We start from the raw sequence: 26,445 nt of genomic DNA on the forward strand, positions 1-26,445 counted from the left end.
CTCTTTACTGTAGTATTTAAGCACTTCATATACTTCCATTAAATTATAAGGAAGTATTGCTATCCTCATTTTATGAATGGGGAAACTAAGTTATGAAGAAATATAGGTCCTTCCTTAATCAGCAAGACACTCATCCATGTATGTAGTTTTTCACTTGTGCTCACATTCATTGCTATTTAGCTAAGCACTTAAGCATATCATGAATTCCATTGACTTCAGTGATCTAAGTGACTTGTCCAAAGTTATACTGGAAGTTTGTGCAGCAGTGAGACTAGCACCTCTGTCTTCTGAGTCTCTTTTCTCTTCCCCGTGTCCTTAATTTAAAGAAATCTCATACCAAAATTTGCACTGATTTCACTGGGACCAGGATTCCACTTTTAGGTGTTCAGTCATGTAAGGAGGGTCCAGGACAGAATCACTGCACAAATTAAAAAGAGTGTTACAAGAACTGTTCAAAGATTTCAGTGCTTTATTATGTAATTATACAATAGATCAGACTGGCTTGAAATAATATAATTGCACAATAAACATTTTAAAAATTATAGTTGAGTACTTACTGGTTTTGAGTGAAATGTTATTTCTCGAGTAAATATGTATTTAATTACATATTTGATAAAGAGACTGGATATATAATAAAGAGTATTGGTTACAGGGGATCTGGATCTTAGGAGCACAGAAAGCACTTTTAAAACTTTACAGAGTAAATCTTTCACCAAACACACAGAGTACCAAATGTTCCATTTGCTTTAAAACACAAACCAATGAAATGTAATGTTAGCATTTATTTATCTAATTACAAAAACCGATACAATCTAGAAGTGGATCTTAACTGCAGAGATTGCACTAAATTTTTATTCTTGGTTCTTCCCACCACCTTACCTGTAAAGTTTTACAGAAGAATGCCTCTTCTTTATCTGACAGATGTCCTAACTTTATTTAGTCCACCTTGAATTTCCTATGGACATTTCTGTAGAAATATGACAGAGAATTCTTATTAACAGCAACATTCTAAATGTATTTTTGTCACTTTTGATATATTTTTTTCCTTTCCCGCTTTTTTAATTCAGTTTGGTAATGAGTGTATTACAGCCTGTAGAACATATGTATTTCAGTCCTAAAGTGTTATTTATGATGCCATCAGACAAGACAAAGGAAAGCATTCGTGACCAACTTCTAAATAAAACCTCACTCATTTCTAAGAATCTGAATGCCAAGCTGTTCCCTAATGTTACTGATTTCTTTGGAAATCAGTTGTATTTACAGTTGATAAAGTGTGCAAACATTATTCAACTTCATTATTTGTTCATTTGATTAGTATTGGCATGTAGCATTCTTTATAAACCCCCTACTATTTTTCTTACTAAGACATATAACATGCTAATATAAATATTTGCAAAAGTAACACAGGGGATCAGTCCAGAGCAGTTTTGTGAATATGAATAGCCATGTCACTGGCTGCATAGTGTTTACTGCTGATCATGCTTAAGCATATGAATTTCCTTGTATTTCAAGTTCACTGTGGAACTGGCCCCGTTCATAAATATTAATATGCACAGAACTGATCTTTCTGCAAATGTGCAAATCCATAAACATGAAATCCTGTTAATTTGCTATAATGAGCACTGTCTTGGTTGCTGGTACCAGCTCAGTTTTATAAATCTAATGTTGTTTAATTAATTGTTTTCTCTTTTCCATAGAATCATTCTTAAATAATAGCATTTAGCTTGAAAGGGAGACCTTCATTAAATTTTTCAATGACTTTTATGTTGTTTGTTGGTATCACCTTTCTTTGTCCCATGGCTAAGTCGTGTGACCAAACAGGTTTTGTGATTACAATGCTCTTATTTACTTGTACATAGCCTGGAATCAAGAATAGAATGCCCTGTCAGAAACAACACATTTCACAGAACAAAGCTGGTATACAAGAGCATGTCTACACTACAGAGTTATTTTAAAATAACTCATATTATTTCAAAATAACAAGGTGAGCATCTACACAGTAAGATCATTATTTCGACATTATTTTGAAATAATGGGGTTCTTATTTTGAAACAATAAATCTTCATTCTGTGAGAAATAACGCCTACTTCAAAATTGCTATTTCGAAGTAGGGTTAGTGGGGACAGCACAGCTGTGCTTATTTTGAAATAATTGGCCTTCAGGGCTTGTCACAGCTGCTTTGGTGGCCACTCTGTCCACACCCCACAAAATGTGATAGTTTCCCTTCCTCTGCAGCCTTTAAAGCTGCAGGATGAAGGGAAAGGGCTCACGGCACTACACCAGACCTGCAAGCCCCATGCCACACAGCTGTCTGCAGAGGAACCATGGCAGACTCTAGCTTTCCCTCTGAGTCCACCATGGATGCAAGTGAGCCTACACCCAGCTTGGAAGCCCCACTCCAGGGGTGAAACAGGGTATCCTCCTGGCCTGGTATGGAGATCCTGCATCTCATTGAGGTCTGGGGGAGGAGACCAACATCCATGATCTCCACACCAAGAGGAAGAATGTCAAAGTCTACAGCCAAATGGTCTCCAGGCTGGCCCAGAAAGGGCACAGCCGTGCTCTGGTCCAGGTCTGGATGAAAATTAAAAAACTCCATCAGTCCTATACAAAGGCCAGGGAGCAAAGTTTCCACTCTAGGGTGGCATACCATCCTGGGAGGGGGGCACGTCACCTCCCCCTCCCGTCATAGACTGTGACCTGTCCATGTCCATCATCAGCCTCCACAAAGGTGGGGCTGTGTAGGAGGAGGAGGAGGACAGCGATGCGTGGGAGGAAGAAGAGGGCAGTCTTGACACTATGCCTGCCCGTCAGGAGGAGGTCATCACCCTGGAGCCAGTCTCCCCCTCCCAGGACTTCTCTCAGGCTTGGACCAGGCCTGGGAAGGCACTACAGGTGAGTTCCATAATTTCCTTAGACACATGCAGGGGAGGTGGTGGGCTGCGAGGGCTGCGCACTCCTCACTTGACCTTCTCAGCCTAGGGTTCACATGTGGGTACACACGGAGCACCAGTCTGGAGCACTGAGCCCCATGAAGCTCTCACACTGGAACCTTTTGCTCCTTCTCACATAGGCCTGCCTTACTTTTGACCCCTTGATGGGACACCTTCCCACTACTACTAAGGAGGCTGGAGTCATGGGAACACACTGCAGTGCCACACATGGTACAGGCTCGTGCCCACACTCTTGAGCAGCATCTGCTCCCGGGCAAGCACTGATCTTGTGATCCCCAGCATGGGCGCCTGCCGGGGGGAGAGAAGGGAGTACAGTACCACCCTACTTGAAAAATGGCATCTGCTGCTCCCCCAACACCCTCCCCCTCTCCTTCAGTGGGCAGAGACAGCAGATCTCTCTCTGCAGACATGGCATTCACAGGACCTGGAAGGAAGCTGAGCCAGCCTGTCCCCTCCTCCTTCCTGCAGGCTCCAGTTGTGGTCAGCACCTTCCCATGGGAGGCTCCTTTAGGCAACAAACGGCCTTGCTCAAAGCACTTTGCCATCATGAGAACTGAGACCTTCGGTGTTGGCTCAGGTACTAGGGCTAGGCTTTATGCACAGTGTCTCCAGGGTGACTGCCCTTCTTGCTTTTCTTCGCAGCTGAACCAGATGCAGGCACGGTGCGTCCACTGTCTCCAGCACCATTAGCAGAGGCACCCCAGGACGACCTGGCGGGGGAACACCTCAAGTGCCTGTGTGCCCTACAACACAATTTTGAAGCAGGGTGACCAGGACAGTTCGCTGACCGGGAGGAGCACCGTGCTGACCAGGAACGGTGCCACACCAACTGGGAGCTGCTGCCCCAGCAGCAGGAAACACTATGTGCTGCGTTCCACTTGCTTGATGCCATTGAGCACTCCTGTGGCTACGCTTCAACACCCACTCCTGTCCAAGTAACTGCAGCACCCACTCCTTCCAAGTCTCTGTAGTACCCACCCCTGCCCCCATATCCCCAGCGTCTCCTAGCCTCCCCCCTCTCCTCTCTGAGGGCTGTGCACACGAGGTGGAGTGACCTCTCAGGCAGCTGAAATGTCCCGAGGAGTCTGAGGCAGGCACCAGACCCAACCCCATCCATGAGCCCTCTTCCCCCCTCGTCCCTTCTCTTTTCCCCTCATTCCCCCCTCATGGGCTCTTTCACCAGTCCCTCCCTGGTTTTATAGTCCCCAAATAAAAAACACAGATTTTATTGTTTCACAACAAAAGGTCTGGTTTATTTTCTCTGCAGGGGATGTGGGAAGAGAAGAAAGGAGGGTGGGAGAAAAAAAGCACACGGGCAATGCAGAGGCCTCTTGTGGGGAGGCCTTGGGGAGAGTCTCACAGTGGCCTTGGCTGAAACTCTCCCTCAAGGCCTCACAGATGCACACAGCTTCACAGGGTTGCTGGAGACCCTGGGAGGGCCCCACACCACTTCCCACAGCAGGAGCAACCCCAAGTACCCCATCCTTGGCAGGGCTTTGTGAAGCCAGAACTTCAAAACCTCTAAGGACCGAGATTCCACCCTCTTCTGTAGGGAAACTATTACAGTAGTTTTTCACCCTCTTGTGACAATAGCAAGAGAGTCAACTCTGCATATGCACAGGCTGATGGTCTATCTCCCCATGCCAAATTGGTTCCCAACAGAGTGGTACTTGTCTGGTGTAGCGAGCTTCCAGAGGGTGATAGTGAATCACTGCTGGAGGGGAATGGTGGGTCGCATGTGGGGGTCCCATTGCCAAAGGGCAGGGGCGAGCTATTCACAGAGCTCCAGGAAGGTGTCCTTCTGTATGTAGAAGTTCTGGATCCACTGCTGGTCATCCCACCACTCTAAGACAATCTTTTAGCACCGGTTGGAACTGGTGTCCCGGCATCAGAAGCAGCAGTGCACGTGTGCTGGGGAGAATGGAAGGGACTGTGGGGTAGGAGGAGTGCCCAGGACTGTGTGAGAAGGTGCCCCAGACTGAACTGGCCGTCTTGGTCATGCAGTGCCACAAGTGTGGCCTGCTTTAACTGCACCAGAAGATGCAGCAGGAGGTCTAAGAGCCTGACACTGCTTTGTAGCACATCTGGGTCCATGGTAGTAGTGCTGTGGCATCCGCAAGGGCAACTAGAGCACGCAGTGTGGTGTTTGCTCTCCCTCAAGCAAGTAGGCAAAGGTGAAGAGTCTGAGACATGGCTGTAGAGGGGTGCCCCTTTAAGCACAAGCTTCAGATAGCCTCAGGCAGCAGCTCCAGGAAGTGACTGCTGGTCTGATGCCCTGCCTGAAGTGCTTCCAGGGGCCTTAAATGTGATTCAGGCTCCGATGAGTGTGGACACGCTATTTCGATATTTTACTATTTCTGTGAGGATTTGTAGTATGGACACGTTATTTCAAAATAGTTATTTCAGGAGTTATTATTTTGAAATAACTTATTTCAAAACAACCTTGTAGTGTAGACATAGCCCAAGAGAATAAGAATAATCTTTGCATATAGATGATGCACTGGAGGAAAAAAGCAGTACAAGAATATTAAAGAATGTTAAAACTTTCCATGAGGACTGTATTTCCCCAAATGCACTCTGTGATTACTTAAATTACATTTTTCTGGAGTAGTTGTTCTAATAGATTACTCAACCTCGGCACTCTTATTTGTCATGGTAAATCCTTCACTTATTTTTAAGAAACGATGCTAATTTTTAAATACCTAATTTTGTGATACCAAATATGTTTCCTCTTTTACAGCTACAATAGTGTTAAATGAACTCAACTGGACTGGAGCACTGGATGATGTATTCAAAAGGAACAGAGAAGAAGATCCAACTCTGTTATGGCAGGTTTTTGGCAGTGCAACTGGACTAGCCAGGTATTATCCAGGTAATTGCAAGTTTTTAATCAATTGCATTGTGTCCCAGAAATACAGTAAGTGATTCCCCCTTATTTATCAAAATAATCCTGTGACAATTAAAGGTAACTTAATTTTCTCAGAACAAAATGATAAGTGATCTGGTTCTCTTGCTGTAAATTAGAAGTAACTAGCTGGAGTTACCCGGCATTGCTTGGGAAACCAGAGTAACAAAATGCAGAAAAACAGTAGTACATTATCTTTTTATGAATGGTAGAAAAGTTGCACTGATTTCTATAGAGATTAAAATATAGATCCGCGTCATCCCCGGAGGGGAGCGGGGCGCGACCTCAGGTGGAGGGGAGCTTACATGTGGGATGGGCGCCCCAGCTCGCGCCCAGGGCTGAAGGTGCTACAGGGGGCAGGGCGGATGCCGGCGTGTGTGTGGGGGGGGAGGAGCGGAGAGGATTGCTTATGTAACCTCACGGGTGGGAGGTGGTGAGTCCCAGATGGCGCTGGGGGATGCAGGCGGCGGGCATGGGACCTACGGTGGGGGGGGGGGGGGTGGCCCCTGCAGTGCAGCATGGCAGGTTATTTTTTGGTTTTTACAGCTTGAGCTTGGTCCCGATCGGGTCCAAAAGTACCTTAAAATCTTCTCCTGGATGAAAGGTTATCCCATGAAAACTTTGGTTGTGGTAGCTCTTATAGTGTCTAAGGGTATGTCTACACTACAAAGTTAGTTTGAACTAACGGATGTTAGTTCGAACTAACTTTAATAGGCGCTACACTAGCGCTCCGCTAGTTCGAATTTAAATCGAACTAGTGGAGCGCTTAGTTCGAACTAGGAAAACCTCATTTTATGAGGATTAAGCCTAGTTCGAACTAGCTAGTTCGAATTAAGGGGTGTGTAGCCCCTTAATTCGAACTAGTGGGAGGCTCGCCCTCCCCAGGTTTCCGTGGTGGCCACCCTGGCCAACACCACGGAAACTCTATGCCTCCCTCCCGGCCCCGGACCCCTTAAAGGGGCACGGGCTGGCTACGGTGCCCGTGCCAGGTGCAAGCCTGCCAGCACCCAGCCAGCAGACCCTGCACCTGCTGAGCCACCCACCCGATGCCCCCAGCCCTCCCCCTCTTCCCGGGACCAGGCTGGCGGCTCCCAGGAACTTGCCCGGGACCGCAAAAGGCGGGCACCCGCCTGGGCTAGTGCGGACATCGTGGACCTCGTCCACGACCTCCGCACTAGGCACAGGAAAGTGGCCGGCTAGGGCAGGAGAGCTGCCAGCATGGCCACCCAGGAGCAGGTGTGCAAGAGAATCAAGGGGGTCCACTGAGACCCCCGACCCTGAGCCCTGAGCTTACAATGGCCGTATTGGGTCAGACCAAAGGTCCATCTAGCCCAGTAGCCTGTCTGCCAACAGCAGCCAACCCTAGGGCCCTGGAGGGGATGGACCGAAGACAGTGACCAAGCCATTTGTCTCGTGCCATCCCTCTCCAGCCTTCCACAAACCTTGGGCAGGGACACCACTCCTACCCCCTGGCTAATAGCACTCCATGGACCCAACCTCCATGACTTGATCTCACTTCCCTTTAAACTCTGTTCTAGTTGTAGCCTTCACAGCTTCCTGCAGCAAGGAGTTCCACAGGTTGACTCTTTTTTTTGTGAAGAACAACTTTCTGTTACTAGTTTGAAGCCTGCAACCCATTCCTTTCCTTTGGTGTCCTCTAGTCCTTCTTTATGGGAACTAATGAAGAACTTTTCTGTATGCACCCTCTCCACCCAACTCCTGCTTTTAGAGACCTCTATCCTGTCCCCCCTTCGTCTCCTCTTTTCTAAGCTGAAAAGTCCCAGTCTCTTTAGCCTCTCTTCATACGGGACCTGTTCCCAACCCCTGATCATTTTAGTTGCCCTCCCCTCTCCCACCCTCTCTCTTCCCCTCTCCCACCTCCTTTTCCCAGTCTCCCCCAGTTTTGTTCAATAAAGACAGATTCCATTTTGAACACAATTGTCCTTTATTTTGTACATCAAGAAGAGGGGCTAGGGAAGGGTAAGTGGAAGGAGGTGAGGGAGGAATGGGGTACGAGCCCCCGATGGGGAGGACTGGGCTGGCTCTGCGGGCTTCTGGGGGTGGAAGCTCTTCTGCAGCCCCCCAATTGCCCCCTCTCCCCAGATGGCAGCTTGCAGCAAGTGCAGCCGGTCTGATGGCCGAGTGCTGTGACGTGCCCAGTGTGGGTACTCCGGGCAATCCAAGCCAAGACTGCTTTGCAAGCGGGGCACCCCTGAGAACTGTCTGTCCGGGGTGGGGGTCGGGACCCTTTAAGCACAGCCCTCGGCTAGCCTGAGACAGCATCTCCACGCTCTAAGTCCTCCTCTGATGCCCTGCCGGCACTGCTTCCGGCCATCCTTAAGCCTGGTTCAGGGTCCACTTAATGTGGACATGCTAGTTCGAATTAGCAAAACGCTAATTCGAACTAGTTTTTTAGTCTGGATGCGTTAGTTCGAATTAGCGCTGTAGTGTAGACATACCCTAAGTTATTAGCACACGAACTTACAAACATTCTCCTTTATATATTAGATTCTGTTAACTTGAAGAAATTGTTTTGATACAAAACTGGTATGAGAGGGAAACTGGTTTCAGAATATTTCATCAACAGCAACTCTGTACTAAGAGATGGATTTCAGGAGTAGAATGTTACTTGAAATATTGTGAAACTGCACTTTTTCTAGATGTACGTCTCTATCAGTACATCTACACCTCCAAACAGGAGTCTTTTTCCCAGTTCTACAAGACGTACTCCTGCTAGCTGTCATCCAGCTAGAGGACTGAAAATAGTGTAGAGCGACAGCAGAGTGAATGGTGGGAGAAGCTCTCTTGCTATAAGACACATCTATCTGAGACCACAAGCAAATACTTACGACAGCTCCCGTTGCTTGAATCACTAGGACTACCCTCTGGTTTTTGGCTACAACTGTACTTACACAATGGAGATAGATCTTCTGGTGTTTGAGTTAACGCCCAGGGCCTTTTCTCTCCAACCCAGCCAACTCTCCCCAGCCAGCCTGGGGCCTGTTCTTCCCCCTCCCAGCCATCCCCTACCCGCTTGAGGCCTGTTCTTTCCTCCCTCCCTCTGGCCACACCTCCAGCCTATCTGAGACCTGCTCTCTCTCCTCTCTCCTAGGTACAGAGTAGGGGGAGTATTTATTGGTGTGCTGGCAGGCAAGATGGCAGAGTCCCAGCCCTGCTGGCCACTCCCTTGGTGGTAGGGTTGCCCTCAGTGGCCACTCTCATATCATGTCACTCGGAATAGCAGCTCCTTCCTTCGCATGCTATGGAAAATTGTCCTTTTCCCGGAATTCCCAGTTTTTTCTGGAACAAACAAACCCTGACCTTGCTTTAAGTTAGGAGAAGAGGAAGTTGTATGCCAAATTTGATGTCCCTAGCTCTTACCGTGTAGGAGGAGTTCTTGAACAAACGGATTTGCAGACAGATTCACAGACACGCTCTAACATAGATAGATAGATATGACAACAGAGGAAATTATAAAATAGCGTGGGATCATTTGCTCGTGAGGTTTGTATCTGTCTTGCTCCATGAATGCTTGATTCAATATTATGGCAGATAATCTTACGGTTAAACTTAGAATAAGCACAGTTGTATGATGGGTTATTCATTCACCATATTCAAGACCTCTACTGATTAGAGCAATGCCACTAAATATAAAACAAATTAATAAAACTGGAGTTCTTTTGACCTACATATATTCTACCTGTCAAAAAATCAGTTCATTGTATCATAATAATTATTATAAGAAGATACAGTACTTTTTTTGTGACGGTACTACCTTGCACACAGTACTGGCACCTCCAGACGCAGTACCAGCACCTCCAGTCAGAGCTCAATAACTTTCCCCCTGGAGTACCGGCACCTTTTTATTTTACAGAAAAAAAAGCACTGAGAAGATATATACATTAATAGGTTTAAGACTCCTGTACACTTTGTTGGGTGAATATATTTCATAAGAATAATCTATTTTTTTATATTAGGTATGTTCTCTACACATGTGCCTTTATTGTTAAATTGTGCATTCTTTTTTTAAAATTACACTATAACAAACAGCAGCATAAAGTTATAACTGCTATACCAGGAACTGGTTAAGAAAACCTGTCAGGGTGTCTCCTCTTCTATTCATGGCAGATTACTGGCATTTCTGAGGGTGGGAAGTTTACATTAATACTATTGTTTTGGGATTAGCATAAGTGCTGTCATTGACTGTTAAGCTCCTTTGGGCTAATCATGAGAAAAGGATATAATATAGTACTTCAGTCCAGTGGAGATCACCATGCTGTTGGTTGATAAAATAACTATAGTGAAAGTTAATGAGTAAATAATAATGAAAAGGCTACTTTCACATTTCCCTTGTTACAAGGATCTTTGTAACTATACTTATTAGTGCTATGCCTTGGGGCACCATTAAAAAGTCATGATAAATCACTAGTTATTATACACTGGTGTATTCAAGTGCAGGGAAATATCTGTGATGTCTCGCATTCCACTGTTATATAACTGCTGGTAGCAGCTGGCGCTCTTAAATGGCAGTCATAGTTGTCATATAGCCTTGAATGTATTTTGAAAATACATTTCCAGCAATTAAATCTAGATTAGCTATCTATTTTAGGTGCTTATATCCATAACATCTGAGTGCCAGATATACCATCTTTAAGGTATTTATCCTCCCAACACCCCTGAGTGGTAGGGAAGTGCTTTTATTTCTGTTGTACAGGTAGGTGGGAACCAAGACTAAGTGACTTGGCCAAGATCAGAGAGGGCATCTGTTGACAGAGCAGGAAATTGAACCTAGGTCTCCCCATTCTCAAGTTAGAACATCCTTGCAATTTTTGGATGCTAAGGGGATCTTTAGCTTAAGTACAACGAGCGTTGCTTCAGAGTGAATGAGGAAGCCAAAAACCACACCGCTCAGGGGAGAGTGGGTGGAGAGAGAGAGAGGCAACCAGCTGAATAAAGAAAGTTATTTATTTCCAGGTACAGTAAAACTCCAATTATTTGGCATCCAGTGATCCAGCACTCCCGATAGTCTAGCACCAACTAGAACCCAGAAGTGCTCCGGCCAGCCGGACAATTAGAGCTGCTGGTGGGGAATGGCGCGGCGAGAGGTGAACCCAGGAGTTTCCGGGAGGGTGTCAGCCGACGGTCAGGGCAGTGAGTCCCTTATGACCGGCTGAAGTTCTTTTAAATTGTGCTTGGTTCTGTTACAGCAACTGAAGGAGTCAGGTTAAAGCTTAAACAGTTACTATTTTATTGTTACAGGGTAAACTTAGTTGTTAAATGCTACTACTGTGTTACAGATAAAACAGCCACTACAAAGGACAGGACAGAAATTACACTAATAAGTCACTTACAGGTACCATGAAACCCTTTTGGTTCTCTGAGCTCTTATTAAATGCATGCAAAATAGACACATAGCAGGTACATATTCTCACCCCTGCGTTCCAGACTTGGCATGGCCAGCGTCTTTCTCTCAATCCCTCGGGAAGAAGTAGGGCGAGGTTGGGCGTCCCACAGACCTCGGGAGACAATCAATACCTGCCAGCAGGTATAGATGATTGGAGCTCAAATGGGGTGGGCTGCTGAACCTCTTTTATACTCCTTGGGTTATGTAGGCTTCTTCCTGGGCTCAAGTGGCCAATTAGGAAAAATGGCTTTGAATGCCAAGTTTCCCAGGAAGGGTGCAAAGCATAATTTACACCTGGGAAAATGCAGACAATGGGCACCTCTGGTATGTGATGGGCGAAGATTCCTCTCCTGGGACAGTGCAGGCGTGTCAATTACTGGTACTAGCCATCAGGGCGACGGGAGGCCCCGGGTCGTCAGCTAGCCCATTTACTGTCTGGTTTCTGTTTATGGTAGAGTCAGGGACAGGCAGCACACCTGCGTTCCCAGGGCATCAAAGGCTGACTGCCGTTCTCTTGCTCTCTGGGGGGGGGGGGGGACAAGATGGGGTTTGTGTCTGGCTACAGAGGGGAGCAGGCTTGCCACGCCCCAGACCGCAGTAGTTATCACCGAGCAGGGGGCTGAGGGGCAGCACTGCGGGACCAACTCAGCAGCACCACAGCTGCTCCGCTCCACCACTTGTCCACCGCTCGTCCGTTTCAGCTGCTTCCCCAAGTCCTCCGCTGCCACTGCTGAAACTGACGAGTGGCGGACAAGCGGCAGAGCAGAGCAGCTGGAGTGCTGTTGGGTTGGTCCCGCAGCGCCGTCCCTCACCCCCCTGCTTGGCACCTGGCAGCACCTCGCCTTCCTGCAAAACGGCGAAGGGTTCGCCCCTCACCATGCTGTTCCCCGCCTACCCCCCAGACGCAGTGCGGGTCCCGGCAGATCGGTCACAGCCCCCCGCCGGAGTACTTCCTGATACTCTGGCATATCCGATAATCCGGCACCACGTAGGTCCCAAAGGTGCCAGATTATCAGAAGTCTACTGTAGTAACCATACAAGGGGAGCCAAACAAAGAAAACAGTTACAATTAAATCTAACTTAAATCTGAGTTAGGGCTAAAAACTATAACTGATCACATGAGACAGGGTCAGGAGGCTATCTCTAGAGAGAGAGAAATCTCAGCAGGGGTGGCTAGTGAGCATTGGCTGATTCAGCCGTCACCTAGGGTGCCGTCTTCAATGGGGTGCCCAGGGCGCCCAATGATGACATCACAGCCATTGACAGCCATGCAGGCGGGGATGCTGATCGCGCCTTCCACCTCAGGCGCCAGCTGCCGCAGCCCGCCTCGGGCCGCCCCTGAATCTCAGCATTCCATGAAGCGTGAATCTATCAGGATTCCCAGGTAGTGATGGTAGCTGCAGGTCCAGGAGGTTGGAGACAGGAAGAGAAGAGCCCCCAGCATGATCAATCAGGAGCAGATGAAGTCTCAATGGGACTGATGCAGAATTTAAATCCATGCATCAGAGCACTTTACTTCAGTATGGGTAAGGGTTTTTGTAGGGAAAGAATAATGGTTGAAGGCAGAACACTAGAATTATTTATAGGTAAGCTGATCTTTTAAGAGAGCATTCTGAAGTTGTGTTATTTAGTCTAGAAAATAACTGCTTAACCCTGGGTATTGATGATGTTTCTTCAATGAGCTCACAATGCAATTAACAGCTTTAGGATTTTGGATACCAGTAGAAAATGTATTACTAGATTTGGCTTGATAACTAGTGACTAGTCGATTTCCAACTCAGCATTTGCTTATCGGGTAGCTGACCAGTCGCTTACAGCTTTACTATGCTTGCATGCCTAGAACTTATATGGTGTGATGACTGAAACATGGCAGCTCTTTGAATGCAGAGGAAGTGCCCAGCTCTCACAGTCAATGTTGTGTGCAATCAGCACGCACGGTAAGTGAAGTGCATGTCATTTCAGTGATACCAGTAGGAAAATCCATGGAATCTAGCAACTCTGCGCATGGGCAACAGTAAAGAAAATGTGTTGCAGGACACACATAGAGCCATGATGGGCCACAACTTTCCCATCACTGTTGCATACTAGTGGAGATGCCTTTTTGTTCCATTTTTGATGCAAATGAGATCAGGGGAATTTTTGAAGGGGTTTAGGTGTGTCTTTCCCTGCTGCTTTTTCTTCTGCTCAAGAAAAGGCTGGGGAAGGGAGGTTGTTTTTGAGTCAAACAGGTTCCCCAAGAGCACAAAGCTGGTAGGTATCAAATTTAGTGCATAATTTTTTGCCTACTGGCTTTTGAGGCTTCATTGTGTCCATGACACTGGTCAGCAAGCAAAACATGCTGTTTATCTCTCATTAGCTGTATGCTTTTCCTCTGAAAGTCTTTAAAAATGTGCCATGTCCCTTATTTTTCCTCTTTTTACTAAAGTAACAAATCTAGAATAGAAAAGTATGTCATTGAGATCCTTTATCTGGATTTTGCTTTGTTGTTGCTGGCTAGAGATTAGATATTGGATGGTAGAAAAGAGGGTTTGTCTACTATTGCATTTTGGGAGGGTTTCAGTCATTATATTGACCTAGTTCGTTCCATATGGGCTGACCCTTGCACTCACATAGAGCTTCACTGTCCTTGATTGAACTTCATGAAGATAGAAAGGTCCAAATGAACAGAACAGATGACAGATACTAAGATGCTCATATTTGGTGTGACACCTATCCTGCTATCTAATTTCACTTTTGGTCTGTAAAAAGCAACTGCCCAAAAGAATAATTAACTATACAATTCTTGGTAGATTTCATGAAACTCTAGATGCAGACCAACTATTTTCCCTTGTAATGTCTTTGAAATCTTTCTTAATTACTGATGTAATTGAGATCATAATTGTTAATCAGCGGATCAGTATAATGATGCTATCAGAAGCCTATTATCTTTGCTTTACTAATTACTAATTAAATTCATGAATTACTTTGTCTGGATATGGCCTTTGCTCAATGCCTTATTAGTCCGTCCGTCACCTTTCCTTTTATTTATGTTGGCGCTCAGAGGATAAGACCTTTAATAATGGGATTTGTTATGTTTTGGACTACAGTCAAATAAACCTGTGGGAAGCATTTATCTGTAGTGAAATATGATATAGAGGTGTTTGTGCTCCTGTTATGAGAGACAGTTTAGGAAAGGTTGGTTGTACAGCATTGCTGAGAAGAAAGACTAGCTCAAAGCAAACTCTCCATTCCGATAAGTGATTAGCCATGTGAAATCACATGGAGAGAAAAAGTGCACTAGCTGCCCAGGAGAGTGCATTAGATGTGATTTATCAATGTTAAATCAGAAAGAGACTGGTATAGTATTCTTGAGAAAGTGGGCAGTCTCAAGTGTGAATGACTACCCCAAGACGCTATTTTATTTAACAGATGTAGCAACAACTTAAAGAATGAAGCTACAATCAGAATTTTTTTCAGAGAATCCTTAACTTGATTGTCTATCTCCAGGATTTTATTCTCTGCTTCCTGTTAGATATCCACAGAAGCGCAAGTAGGCTGGTACCAGAAAGACACAAAAGGAGCCAGCGGCCACCTGCCTCCTCTGCCATGACTTGTACTACACAACTCCGCCCCTGTCCTTCCATGTTGCTACATCTCCTCCAGCTCCATCTGTACAGCAGCAGCCCTGCTGGAGAACAGAGCAGGGAGGGGTGGGGGTGTTTTAGACCCTGGAGGAGCTGCCAGCATTTTGCTCCTTTCCCTGTGGGGCAAAAACCAGTAGCTACTCCAGTAGCTATACTGCCCCTCAGATGCCCCCCTCCCAGTAACATGGGATGGATCATGAGATGGGGAGAGTGTAGGGGAGCTGCGTTGGGTTGAGTAAAGTCACATGGATTGTCACATGCCCCCGCCCCCTTAGCTGGTATCTCCTCTGCCCTCCCACCATATCAATAAAAAATTGATTTTACTTACACCAGTAGGTACCTTTCACAGAAGGCAGCATGCCCTAGAAGGAAGTTTTGGGCACTTGGCAAAAGGATTGATAAAACCCTGCAAATCTTCAGATATTTGCTTTATATCCTTAGGTATCCTCACCCACAGATGTGGATGTCGATATCCTCAGCTCATTTTTTGTGAATATGGATGCAGATATGAATTTTGTATCTACAAGTTGACCCACTCTGGTCTGGGACTCTCTGATGTGGCAACATCCATGGTCCAGCAAGCAAGGGAGCCCAGCGGCAGGCAGGGAGCCAGGGAGCCCTGGGCTGGGCACAGAGAAGTGGCCCAAGTAGCCCTGGGGCAACAGAGCCCTAGAGCCCTGGCAAACCTGGAGCAGAGGAACCTCAGCAATCCTGGTGTAGGCAGCCCTGGAGCAGCTTAGCTCCAGGAGACTTGGAGCTACAGATTTCAAGCAGCCCCAAGACAGCAGGGCTTCACAGCTGCAGAGCTGTGGACCCAGGAGCAGTGAAGGTATGGCAGCCCTGGGCCACAGAGCTCCAGTTCCCTGGCAATCCTAGGGCAGTGGAGGCCCGGTTTCCCGAGGGCAGGAGGGGAGCCAGACCAGAAAGTAATGGAGCCAGGTGGGGACCCTGGAGGAGCCCGGAGTCCATCAGTAAAGGAGCTGAAGTTGACCTCACTTGATCTGGCAAAATTCATCATTTGGAACATGTGAAGCTTAACCTGTAGAACCATGCAAATTTGTGGATATCTGCTTTATCCACAAGTATCATGTCAATGCATATCCACGGCTCATTTCTGAGGTTACATATGAGGATACAGATTTTGTATCCACGCAGGGCTCTATGGGTTCACAGATCCTCTAGCAAGAATATCTTACCACCTCCGCTCTACTCACTGGTCTCATCCCAAAATGTCAGAGGGTTCTGATCAGACATCAGAACTGACCATAAAAATATTTAGTCTCAATGGCATGATTCAATCTTCATAATTTTCAAATAACTTAAAAAAACCCTCCAGGATAATGGGAGCTATGACTGTCTCACTGCTGAAATGATAAGGAAGATAGATTATACAGACTAACTGGATAGTTTGCTAGTTAGAAGTTTGTTTGTTTTTTCAGGACAAAAATGTGACCAGTCTTTGCTGGCCAGCTTACTACTTATAATTTAACTGCCCCCCTTCCCCAAACTTCCCATACTTACATGGCAGTATGTGTCCAAGAGCTTAACGAGGGAGAAAAGTGTTGTTATCCCTATTTAATAGGTAGGAGAACAGAGTCACAAAGTAGTTATGTAACTTGCTGAGGTCACAGAGCTAGGAACAGAAACCAAGTCTCTTGAATCTCAGTTCAGTGCTCTATCCAGTCAATCACACTCATACTGAAAGGTGAACTGTCAGGTTGGAGGAAGGTTACTAGCGGAGTTCCTCAGGGATCAGTTTTGGGGCCAATTTTATTTAATCTTTTTATTGCTGATCTTGGCACCAAAAGTGGAAGTGTCCTAATAAAATTTGCGGATGACTCAAAGTTGGGAGCTATTGCCAATTCAGAAAAGGATCGGGATATCATACAGGAAGATCTGGATGATCTTGTAAATTGGAGTGATAGCAATAGGATGAAATTTAATAGTGAGAAGTGTAAGGTTATGCATTTAGGGATTAATAACAAGAATTTTAGTTATAAGCTGGGGACACATCAGTTGGAATTAACGGAGGAGGAGAAGGACCTCGGAGTCCTGGTTGATTATAGAATGACTATGAGCCGCCATTGTGACATGGCCGTGAAAAAGGCTAATACGATCTTGGGATGTATTAGGCGAGGTATTTCCAGTAGGGATAAGGAGGTGTTAGTGCCGTTATACAAGGCATTGGTGAGACCCCATTTGGAATACTGTGTGCAGTTCTGGTCTCCCATGTTTAAGAAGGATTAATTCAAACTGGAACAGGTACAAAGAAGGGCCACTAGGATGATCCGAGGAATGGAAAACCTGTCTTATGAAAGGAGACTCAAGGAGCTTGGCTTGTTTACTTTAACCAAAAGAAGGCTGAGGGGGAACATGATTGCACTTTTTAAATATATTAGAGGGATAAACACTAGGGAGGGAGAGGAATTATTTAAGTTTAATACCAATGTGGACACAAAAACAAATGGATATAAGCTGGCTAGTAGGAAGTTTAGATTTGAAATTAGACGAAGGTTTCTAACCATTAGAGGAGTGAAGTTCTAGAACGGCCTTCCAAGGGAAGTAGTGGGGGCAAAAGATCTATCTGGTTTCAAGATTAAACTAGATGGGTTTATGAAGGGGATGGTTTGATGAGATAACAGGATCTTGGTATCTAATTGACCATTCATTATCAGTGGGAAATAGGTCAATGGAGGGATGATAGGAGTTACTATAGAGAACTTTCTGGGTGTCTGGCTGGTGAGTCTTGCCCACGTGCTCAGGGTTTAGCTGATTGCCATATTTGGAGTCGGGAAGGAATTTTCCTCCAGGATAGATTGGCAGAGGCCCTGGAGGTTTTTCGCCTTCCTCTGTGGCATGGGGCGCAGATCACAGCTAGAGGATTCTCTGCATCTTGGGGTCTTCAAAGTATTTGAAGGCTTCAATATCTGAGATATAGGTGAGAGGATTATTCTAGGAGGGGTGGGTGAAATGTTGTGGCCTGCACTGTGCAGGGGGTCAGACTAGATGATCATAATGGTCCCTTCTGACCTTAAAGTCTATGAGTCTATGTTGATGGGACTGCTCATATATTGTAAAGTATGTATGTGCAAATGACTCTGTAGGATCTGTGCAGCATTAGGGGAGGATGGAAATCAGGGCTACTGAGTCCATTCTGATCTGTACTACTGGTTCACACTGACCATACAGAGTATAATCTTATTACCTCAGTTTACCCATTTGAAAACTACGATAATATTTTCCCATCTCCCAGTGGTAATGAGAAATTTAATAATTAGATTAAAATTCTCTCTTATATCCTTATGATAACACCTTTGGGGTACTGGTATCTCCTTATATAACTAGATGTTCCATAGATTTTAATGGGAGAACCATATATGTAAGGAAAACAGTGCTGAAGATTAGTATATGGAAGGATAAGTTTTTCCCTTACTGTGTGTAAAGTACTCTGAAGCCTTTTGCTTAAAGATAACTAGATAAAAGCCAATCTTAAGTTTTTTAAAACACCAAGAAAATTTTTATTTTGAAAATCTCTCCAGACGTCCATGGAAGTCTGCCTCTCTGAACTACTGAAGATTTCCCTGCTAAGGCAAATTAATAATGGAACAGCTTTAAAATCAATTTCTAATAAAATAAAATGGAATCTCTCTAAATGAAGGACTTGCTGTGCACAGCTGCTCTTATGTTAACCATTAATGCCAAGTAATAGTTTTGCCATGATATTGAACTCTCCAAAGAAAGTCATTACTGTAACATATAATAGGAGACTAGAAAGTCTAAAAAATCCATACAAAATGAATCTGAAGCCTTGCAAAAGAAAAGTTGAAGGGAGAACATTGTGGGCTTTTTTGTACATCTTTGTGTAGCTGACATTTCCCCTTTTACAACTGCAAATGTAAAGGAGAGGAAAATGAATGTTCCAAGTGTTTCAGCTTGTAAATTATCAGTGCAGTTATTGTGTTAGTCAGAATGGTTTTATCACATACAGAACGAGTCTCTATCTCATCATTATTCAGTTTATAATTTTTTAATGTCTGAAAAGAAAGGCCAAGGACTACAATGTTTGCTGCTGTTACAATGTTCATGATTCAGGCACTTTAACGATTCACTTACTTGGGTCTCATATTTCTAAAGCTATCACAACTGAATGCCTGCAGTTATGCAAGCAAGCCAAGTTAATTGCATGAAAGCATTCTAGTTTTGTAACAACAGGATGGCCAGACCCCATATTTTATGTGGAAGGGAACACTGCCACAGTGCCTTTATCATTTAAATAGAAACTTCTGAAGTTAATATTTATGAGGGAAAAACAAATGCCAAGGAAGATGTCATCTTCGCTAATGACATTCAGAAATGTTAGCCTCCTTGTTGAAGTACTTTACAGCCTACAAACCCACAGATATTCTTACCCGATTCAGTGTTGTATTTAGTTCACAGATATAAATAATATCCATTAGAGATCCACGTGAAACATGAAATTCAGTTTTTCTCATATAAAATCAGAAATACTAAATTCCATGCCCATGATTTGGCAGGAGGTGGTGGGCTTAAAATACATCCCCTGCCGACAGCAAAGTACTGGGCTGCAGAACAAGGCCCATGACCACATGGCTCCTTATCCCTCTAGGTATGTTAGAAAAACTAGGCCTGTGGAATCATGGACTCAGTTGCCACTAATGGACGCCTCACTGCCATGCTATTTGGAGCTGAAGTAGAGCCTACTAGGAACAGAAACCAGGCAGCCCTGAGGTGCTGAGATATGTGCTGTCTAGGAATGTGAACGGTAGGCAGGGGAGAGGTAGGGGTAATTTGAAGCAGCAGTGCTACACTGCACATCACGTTTCATACGGTAGTGCAGTGTGAAGGCCAGGATCAGCCGGGGGACCCCTCCCCCCTCACACTGACCCTGGGCTCCGTACGGCTTTGAAACGCCATGTGGAACCTGACGCCTATACGGGGAAGGGGAGACTCCAGGCTCCACATGGTGCTACCGCTTTGAAATGCTGCATGCATTCTGACACCGGGCTCTCCATGGAGTTTCAAAGCAGCAGCAGCGCATGGAGCCAGGGATCAGCTGGAGAGTCCCTAGCTGACCCCGGGCTTCACAGGGTGCTTTCACCTTTGAAGTGTTGCTACACTTAAAAGGCAGAGGCTCCCTATCAATTAATCAAATAATCGATGCCAAATGCATCGACTATTCAATTAATCAATTACTCGATATTTAACATCCCTAGTGCTGTCACTTTGTTACTCTCGCTTTCATATGCTCCAAGTAAATACGGGGCTTACACAGGGGAAGGCCTTGCATAGGGCAGTCTTTGCTAGGGTGAATTTCACGTGGCAAAAAAATTAAAAAGCCCTTGTCCACGTAAACTACTATAGCAGTGGGATTGCTCATCTCTTGCATTGCTGCAGTCTGGGCTTTCTTTCTTGTGCCCATGTGTTTGTACAATGCCATTCAATAAAAATAAAGAACTGTGGGAAAGTGTTCTCTCTGATACACACAGACACTTTGCAACTGTGTGTGAGTGAGAAGGTGTTTTGTTGTGAATGCTATACAATTGTCTTAATATTTCCTTCAGTGTCCTTCCCAACATATCTCTATCCCAGATTCATCTCTTCAGGAGAGGTAGTGCCATCTGACCTCCTTTCCCACTCTCACCTCAGTCGGGCCTTGGACGGACTACTCACTACTAGGTTCTAGGGATGTGAATGAATATCCCTTATCTGGGAGCAGCTCCCCACCTGCAGCCTCCATCCCCATGCTGCCAACTCCCAGTCTGCGCAGGTTGGTAGTCAGCAGCCTTGTTCTGGGTCAGAAGTGGCAGCCACTAGGGCCAGGTTGCTAGCTCCCAGCCCACATAGGCTTGCGGGTACGTAGTTGCCAACCTTTTGCAGGACCAGAAGCAGCATGGGATAGGAACCAGCAGCCCAGTGTGAGGCCAGAAGCAGCTGGTCTGGAGAAGCCCCTGTCTATGGCAGATGGGTCCCTCCCCTTCCCTGGTTAATCAGTTAAACTTAACATTTAAGAGGTTAACTAATTAAAATGGGATTTTACATCCCTACTAGGTGATTATTTCACCTCACTGTGTAAGCTTCATTTCCCATCTTTGCAGTGGGTTGTAACAACCTACACAGGTAGAAGGTAATTCATTCAGCTGCCACAGGTTATCTCCCTTTGATCACTTTCTAGTAGCCAAGAGGGTTGAATATCAGTTGCATGACATGGAGATTTGGAGAGCTGGGGAGAAGAGGCAGTCAGTTGTGAGAGTTTGGGCTGTGAGATCTTTGCTGTGGATGGGTATGGAAAAACTAGGATAGGATGAGCTAATTTCTCAAGATATAACTAAGTGTTAATGTCAAAGCAGTCACACTGGGGTCTTGAGCAGAATCTACATTTCATGCAGAGAACCTGCTTTGTGGTTCATGATGATTAATGCAAAGCTGTGGCTAATAAAATGACAGCCATCCATGGGTTTGATTATGGATTAGGCTCCAGACATTTCATGTATTACTGGAATCTACCTGGATAATACCGCAAAGCCACTATTACACCAACTGACTCCAAGTTGGCACTCATTTTAACGTAATACGCTTAGGAGATAGCTGTTGAATACGGTTCACCTCCAATGTAGGAAGCCTCACATTCTAAACTAGGACTTCTTTGAATGTGTTCACTTAATATAGGATTTTTTTTTATTTTATTTTAAGTGGGTATAGCGGCAAAGCATAGGCAGCTACTAGCTGTACCTTAACCTTCCTGTCTTGGTAAGCCACTTTCGTCTCAGCTGGCATTGGGGTCACTTAGACATATTTACCTGGATGATGTCAGCTCCAAGGTGAACAATTTCTTTAAAGAATGTAAAATGCCATTTTCTTTAAAGAAATAGCTGTCTGATCCATGTTTAAGAAATTATCTACTGATGCCAGCATTTTCATTAAATAGTAATCCTCCTCAAATTTTCCATTTTAAGAAAAAGATGATATAAAAGAATGAATTTAAGATAATTTGGCCAAAGATTTTTAAGAAGCTATTGACAAAATGTACCTGTTGCTATTAAGGCTCTAATAAATACATTAAAAATGCATTCTACTAATGTAAAATAGTTACAGGTTGGGCCTTGCTGGTCTGGTACCCTCAGGACCTGACTGGTCCCAAATGAGGGTATTTTCAGGGGAGATCCTTTCCCTCTGGCCCTTGCTGCCACTTGGTTAGGATGCCCCTGAGGCTCTCTAGATGCCGCTGGCCCTTCTGTTGCCAGGGCCGGAATGCCACAGCCCAAGCTCCACAGCTGGGACAGAGCTCCACAGATGTCCTGATCCACTGCTGAGGTCGAAGCTCCACAGCTAGGGCAGAGTTCCTCAGCCACCTGGCTTCGTGGCTGGGGCTGGAGCTGCGCAGTTAGGGACGGGGCAGAGGGATGAGGCTGCAGGTCCATGGCTGGGGCCAGTGTGTCAACTGGGCTGTCGCAGAGGCTGGGGCTGACGCTCCCCGGCTGCTGGAGACAGAGCAGGACTGGGGCCAGAGTTCCACAGCCAGAGCCAAAACCAGAGCTCCTTGGCTGCTGCTGGGTCCAGAACTCACCATCGTACTGTCTATCCTCTCCCCCACCACCGGACACTGGGTTCCCAGCTGAGTTGCCAGTGCTCCCTACAGCACTCCTGCCCTGCTGCCAGACCTCCCTGGGCTCTGTGGTCCAGGAACATCCGTGGTATGTGCCACATCACAAATGTTCCCATACAGGGAGTCCTGGTTAAGGGAGGTACAACTTGTATATGCAACAAGGAGAGGAAACAGAACAGAACAAAAACTAGTGTGAAAACCGTTCAACATACAAATAATCATCATCATCACTCCCATAACCACATTGGTCACCAGGACACCATCACTGATGTGCAGTCAACCAGTTGTCTCCATCCCTGATGATTGCATAGCAATACTTGTGTCTCCACAATGTCCATTCTGTCCACTCTTTTATGTAGTCAATCCATCTCGTCTTCTGTGTCGTCTTCTCTTCCACTGTACCATTCCTTGAAGGATGATCTTGGATAGGCCAGATTATCTTGTTATATGACCATACCACTTCAGGTTGTGTTTCTTCATGGTTGTCAGGAGGTCTTCATATGACCCAGCACACTGGGAAGAAGATGTTACGATAATAAAGCAGGTTTTGCTATACTATAAAATTCAGATCCAGTAAATAGGAATTTAACAACTGGGTTGCATTCAGCTGTAAATTCTCTACTACATAAACTTTCCCCCAGAAAGGTTACTTTCATTTGGAAGCCTGTAATCTCCATTTCAGTAGCTAGAGATGTAGAAGTTGCCCACATGCTTAGAAATCAACAAAACAACATGAACAAAGTTTGCTTCAACTGTATCTAAACCTCCATCTCTAAAATACAAAAATCTGTCAAAGTGAGGCTATCAAATCAATATGAATACTTTAGGAAAAAATATAAAGTCTAACCATATGCCAAAGAAGAAGAACATCAAACAAGAGCCTTACTAAAGTGCTGACATAGTTCAAAGATAATAGTATACTACAATGAAACAGAAAGGGCTGGGTCTCTAATGCACTCTGTTAGTCTGGTTCTAGTGTATCTGGTTACAATGGGTATTTTAATGAATAGATTTTAGAAATGAACTAAATGAAAACTTGAATGTTAATAATGCTTTTAGAAAACATGTCTAACATCTTGTCACATAATTAATGTTTATATTCAACAGACTTGGAGCCATATTGGGCACATCTAGACCCTAGTTGAAATCCCACATCACCAAGTCTCTTAGTCCTGATGAATTGTCTCGAGCATGCCAGACTCAGGCTCCGGGGCTAAAAAATGGGCCATTTAGACGTCTGAACTCAGGCTGCAACCCAAATTTGTATATTACTGTTCATAGCCCTGCAGCCTAAACATCACATGTCAACTGACATGGGCTAGCTGTGGCCATACCACAGGTCTTTCATTGCAGTGTACACATGGTTAGATATGATGCATTTCTTCTGATTAACATCACTGTGTGTTTTGTGCACAGATCTAGGGCAGCATGCAGCCCTTAGAGAAGATCGTCCCTTCTAATGAAGTTTCTATATAATTGTGATGGATTTGGTCACAGAGATCCTCTTGCAACTGTCATTTGACATGATGGAATACCAATGAGCCAGCATCCCTCAACCCTCTGTCCCATTTTTCAGACTAGTGTCCTACCCACTGGACTGTGAGATAGTTTGGAGGGAGCTGTCATCTCAGTCTCTCCTATTAAAGATACTCTATTTTGTATAAATACTTAAGTAATCATCTGAGAGAAAGTGAAAATTACTCTATAATCTGGTGTTTAGGGAATTGCTTCAGGATGTAGGACAGTGGTTCTCAGTGAGTGGTCTGGGAGCATCTGAAGATGCAAGCACGTTTCAGAGGGTCCATCAAGCAGAGCTGGCATTAGATTTCCTGGGGCCAAGGGCAGAAAACACTGCATGAGACAGCACCCTGCATCTGTGAGCCCCAACACATAGGACCAAAGTCTGAGCAACTTAATTTCAGGGTGCACCCTGCATCATGAGACCATCGGCAGTCGCCACTCTTACTACCACTTAATGCCAGCTTGGGGGTTTTTATATGGAAAAAACAGTTGTTGTGCCACAGCTGGATCAAAGAGTTTTTATAGCATTTTGGGGAGCATCAGACACAAAAAAATTGAAAACCCCTGATGCCGGAGACCCATATTCAAGTCCCTAATTTGAACCTGGGCCTCCCTCATCCTTAGTGAAAGCTCTTGCCCCTGGAATAAAGGTTATAAGGATGGAAGTAGCACCACCTGAACAGTTTTTTTAAAAGAAAAGATGTAGGTGCCTAACTCCAGAATAGGTCTGAAGGCTGTGTATCCCAAGTCGCAATAAGTGCCTCTCTCCACTTGGGCTTAGTGAGAAGCAGGACACAACCCTCTCTTTGGCATTTCCTACTGGGTAGTTGAGACATCTGTCTGCTCAATGTTGGCTTTTCTGGATCCCACTCTTAGACATTTAACTTTCCTTACGCTTTGCATCTGGAGGCTAACCCTGGGCAGAGCAGCTCTGCCTCGGGCTTCCTGTAGTCAGCCGCTGGTCAGTTTCAGCAGCGGCTGACTTGGGGACACCTGGGGCAGAGCAGCTGGGGTGCTGCTGGGTTGGTCCAGTAGCGCCGCACTTCGGCACTGTGGGACCAACCAGGCAGCCCCCCAGCTGCTCTACCCCAGGCGTCCTGATTCAGCCGCTGCTGAAACTGACCAGCGGCGAGAAAAGCCTGGTCTGCTGGGGGGGGGCACACTAGCTGCTCCCCCACCAGCAGACCAGGGAGACACGGGCGGTGGGACCGCCGAGATGCGCCGCGGTCCTGCCGCCCACGTCCTCTGCGGCTTTGCTCTGTGTCTCCCTGGTCTGCTGGGGGAGCCCCCCAAGCAGACCAGGGAGACACGGACAGGCTTTTCTCAGCGCAGAGGACGCGGGCGGCAGAACCGTGGCGCGTCTGGGTGGTCCCGCCACCCGCATCCTCTGCGGCAAGAAAAGCCCTGTTCGTAAGTAGGGATCCGACGTAAGTCGAATCCACGTAACCCAGGGACTGCCTGTATTGCAACACTCAGTGTAAGTTCTCTTGTCAATCAATCTACATATACTGTATATTCCTCTGGAGCATTCAGAATTAGAGGTTATAAAAAGAAAAAAAATTTAAACAACAACAAATAGTCTAATAACATCTTAAAGACTAACAAAACATGTAGATGGTATCTTGAGCTTTTGTGGGCACCATCCACTTCTGCAGATGACAGGAGTGTTGGAAGTCCAGATCCAAGAATATAATACGTAAGGGAAGCGGAAGGGAGGGAGAAAGAAGGCAAAAAAATGGAGGGGAAGAAGAAAAAAGAGATAATGAGTAGATAAGCTTCAGAGGGATAGCCAAGTTGGTCTGTAACAGGAAAAATTTAAAAAACAACAAATAGTCTAGTAGCATCTAAAAGAGTAAATAGTTACAAGAGGCTGATAAGAACCATTAGTTTGCACTTGGAAAGGAAGATGACTAACACCAGATTCTACACAGCCATTAAGAACCATTAGCACCTTCACTGTTTGGTTGGTTGATAATGTGTGAGCCATCTGATATCCTGATTCATACTATTTGCATAAGAATTAAACTTGTGAATGAAGTTAAGTTCCTACCCTTCTCTGTGTATTTGGCTTGTGGAATTGGTCTAAAACAAAACTGCGACTTGGAGATCCGTTCATGAGTGTCCAGGAAGATTAAAGTGTTTTCCAACAGGTTTTTCTGTGTTGCCTTTTCGGATATCTGATTTGTGTCCATTAATTCTTTCCCATAGAGACTGTCTATTTTGGCCAATATACATTGCAGTGGAGCATTGCTGGCATAGATCACATTACTGGATGTGCAGTTAAATGAGCCTCTGATTTAGTGGCTGATGTGGTTGGGTCCAGTGGTGAAATCGCTTAGGTAGTTCTCTGGGCAGAGTTGGCACTCAATTAGCCAGTAAGAAAAGGGATGAAATTTAATAATGCAGAGTGCAAG

The 26,445-nt window shown here is 45.4% G+C and overlaps 1 protein-coding gene across 2 annotated transcripts in view; it reads left to right on the plus strand.

The window, feature by feature from the left end:
• Positions 1–26,445, plus strand: part of CACNA2D1 (calcium voltage-gated channel auxiliary subunit alpha2delta 1) — a 642,840-nt gene that overhangs the window by 437,180 nt on the left and 179,215 nt on the right. For both annotated transcript variants that reach the window (XM_006117144.4, XM_075926367.1), the window contains exon 7: positions 5,695–5,826. In XM_006117144.4, the coding sequence (XP_006117206.1) occupies positions 5,695–5,826 (132 nt within the window). The remainder of the gene's footprint in view (positions 1–5,694; positions 5,827–26,445) is intronic.

Source organism: Pelodiscus sinensis, chromosome 1 (assembly GCF_049634645.1).
Source record: "Pelodiscus sinensis isolate JC-2024 chromosome 1, ASM4963464v1, whole genome shotgun sequence".
Taxonomy (NCBI): Eukaryota; Metazoa; Chordata; order Testudines; family Trionychidae; genus Pelodiscus; species Pelodiscus sinensis.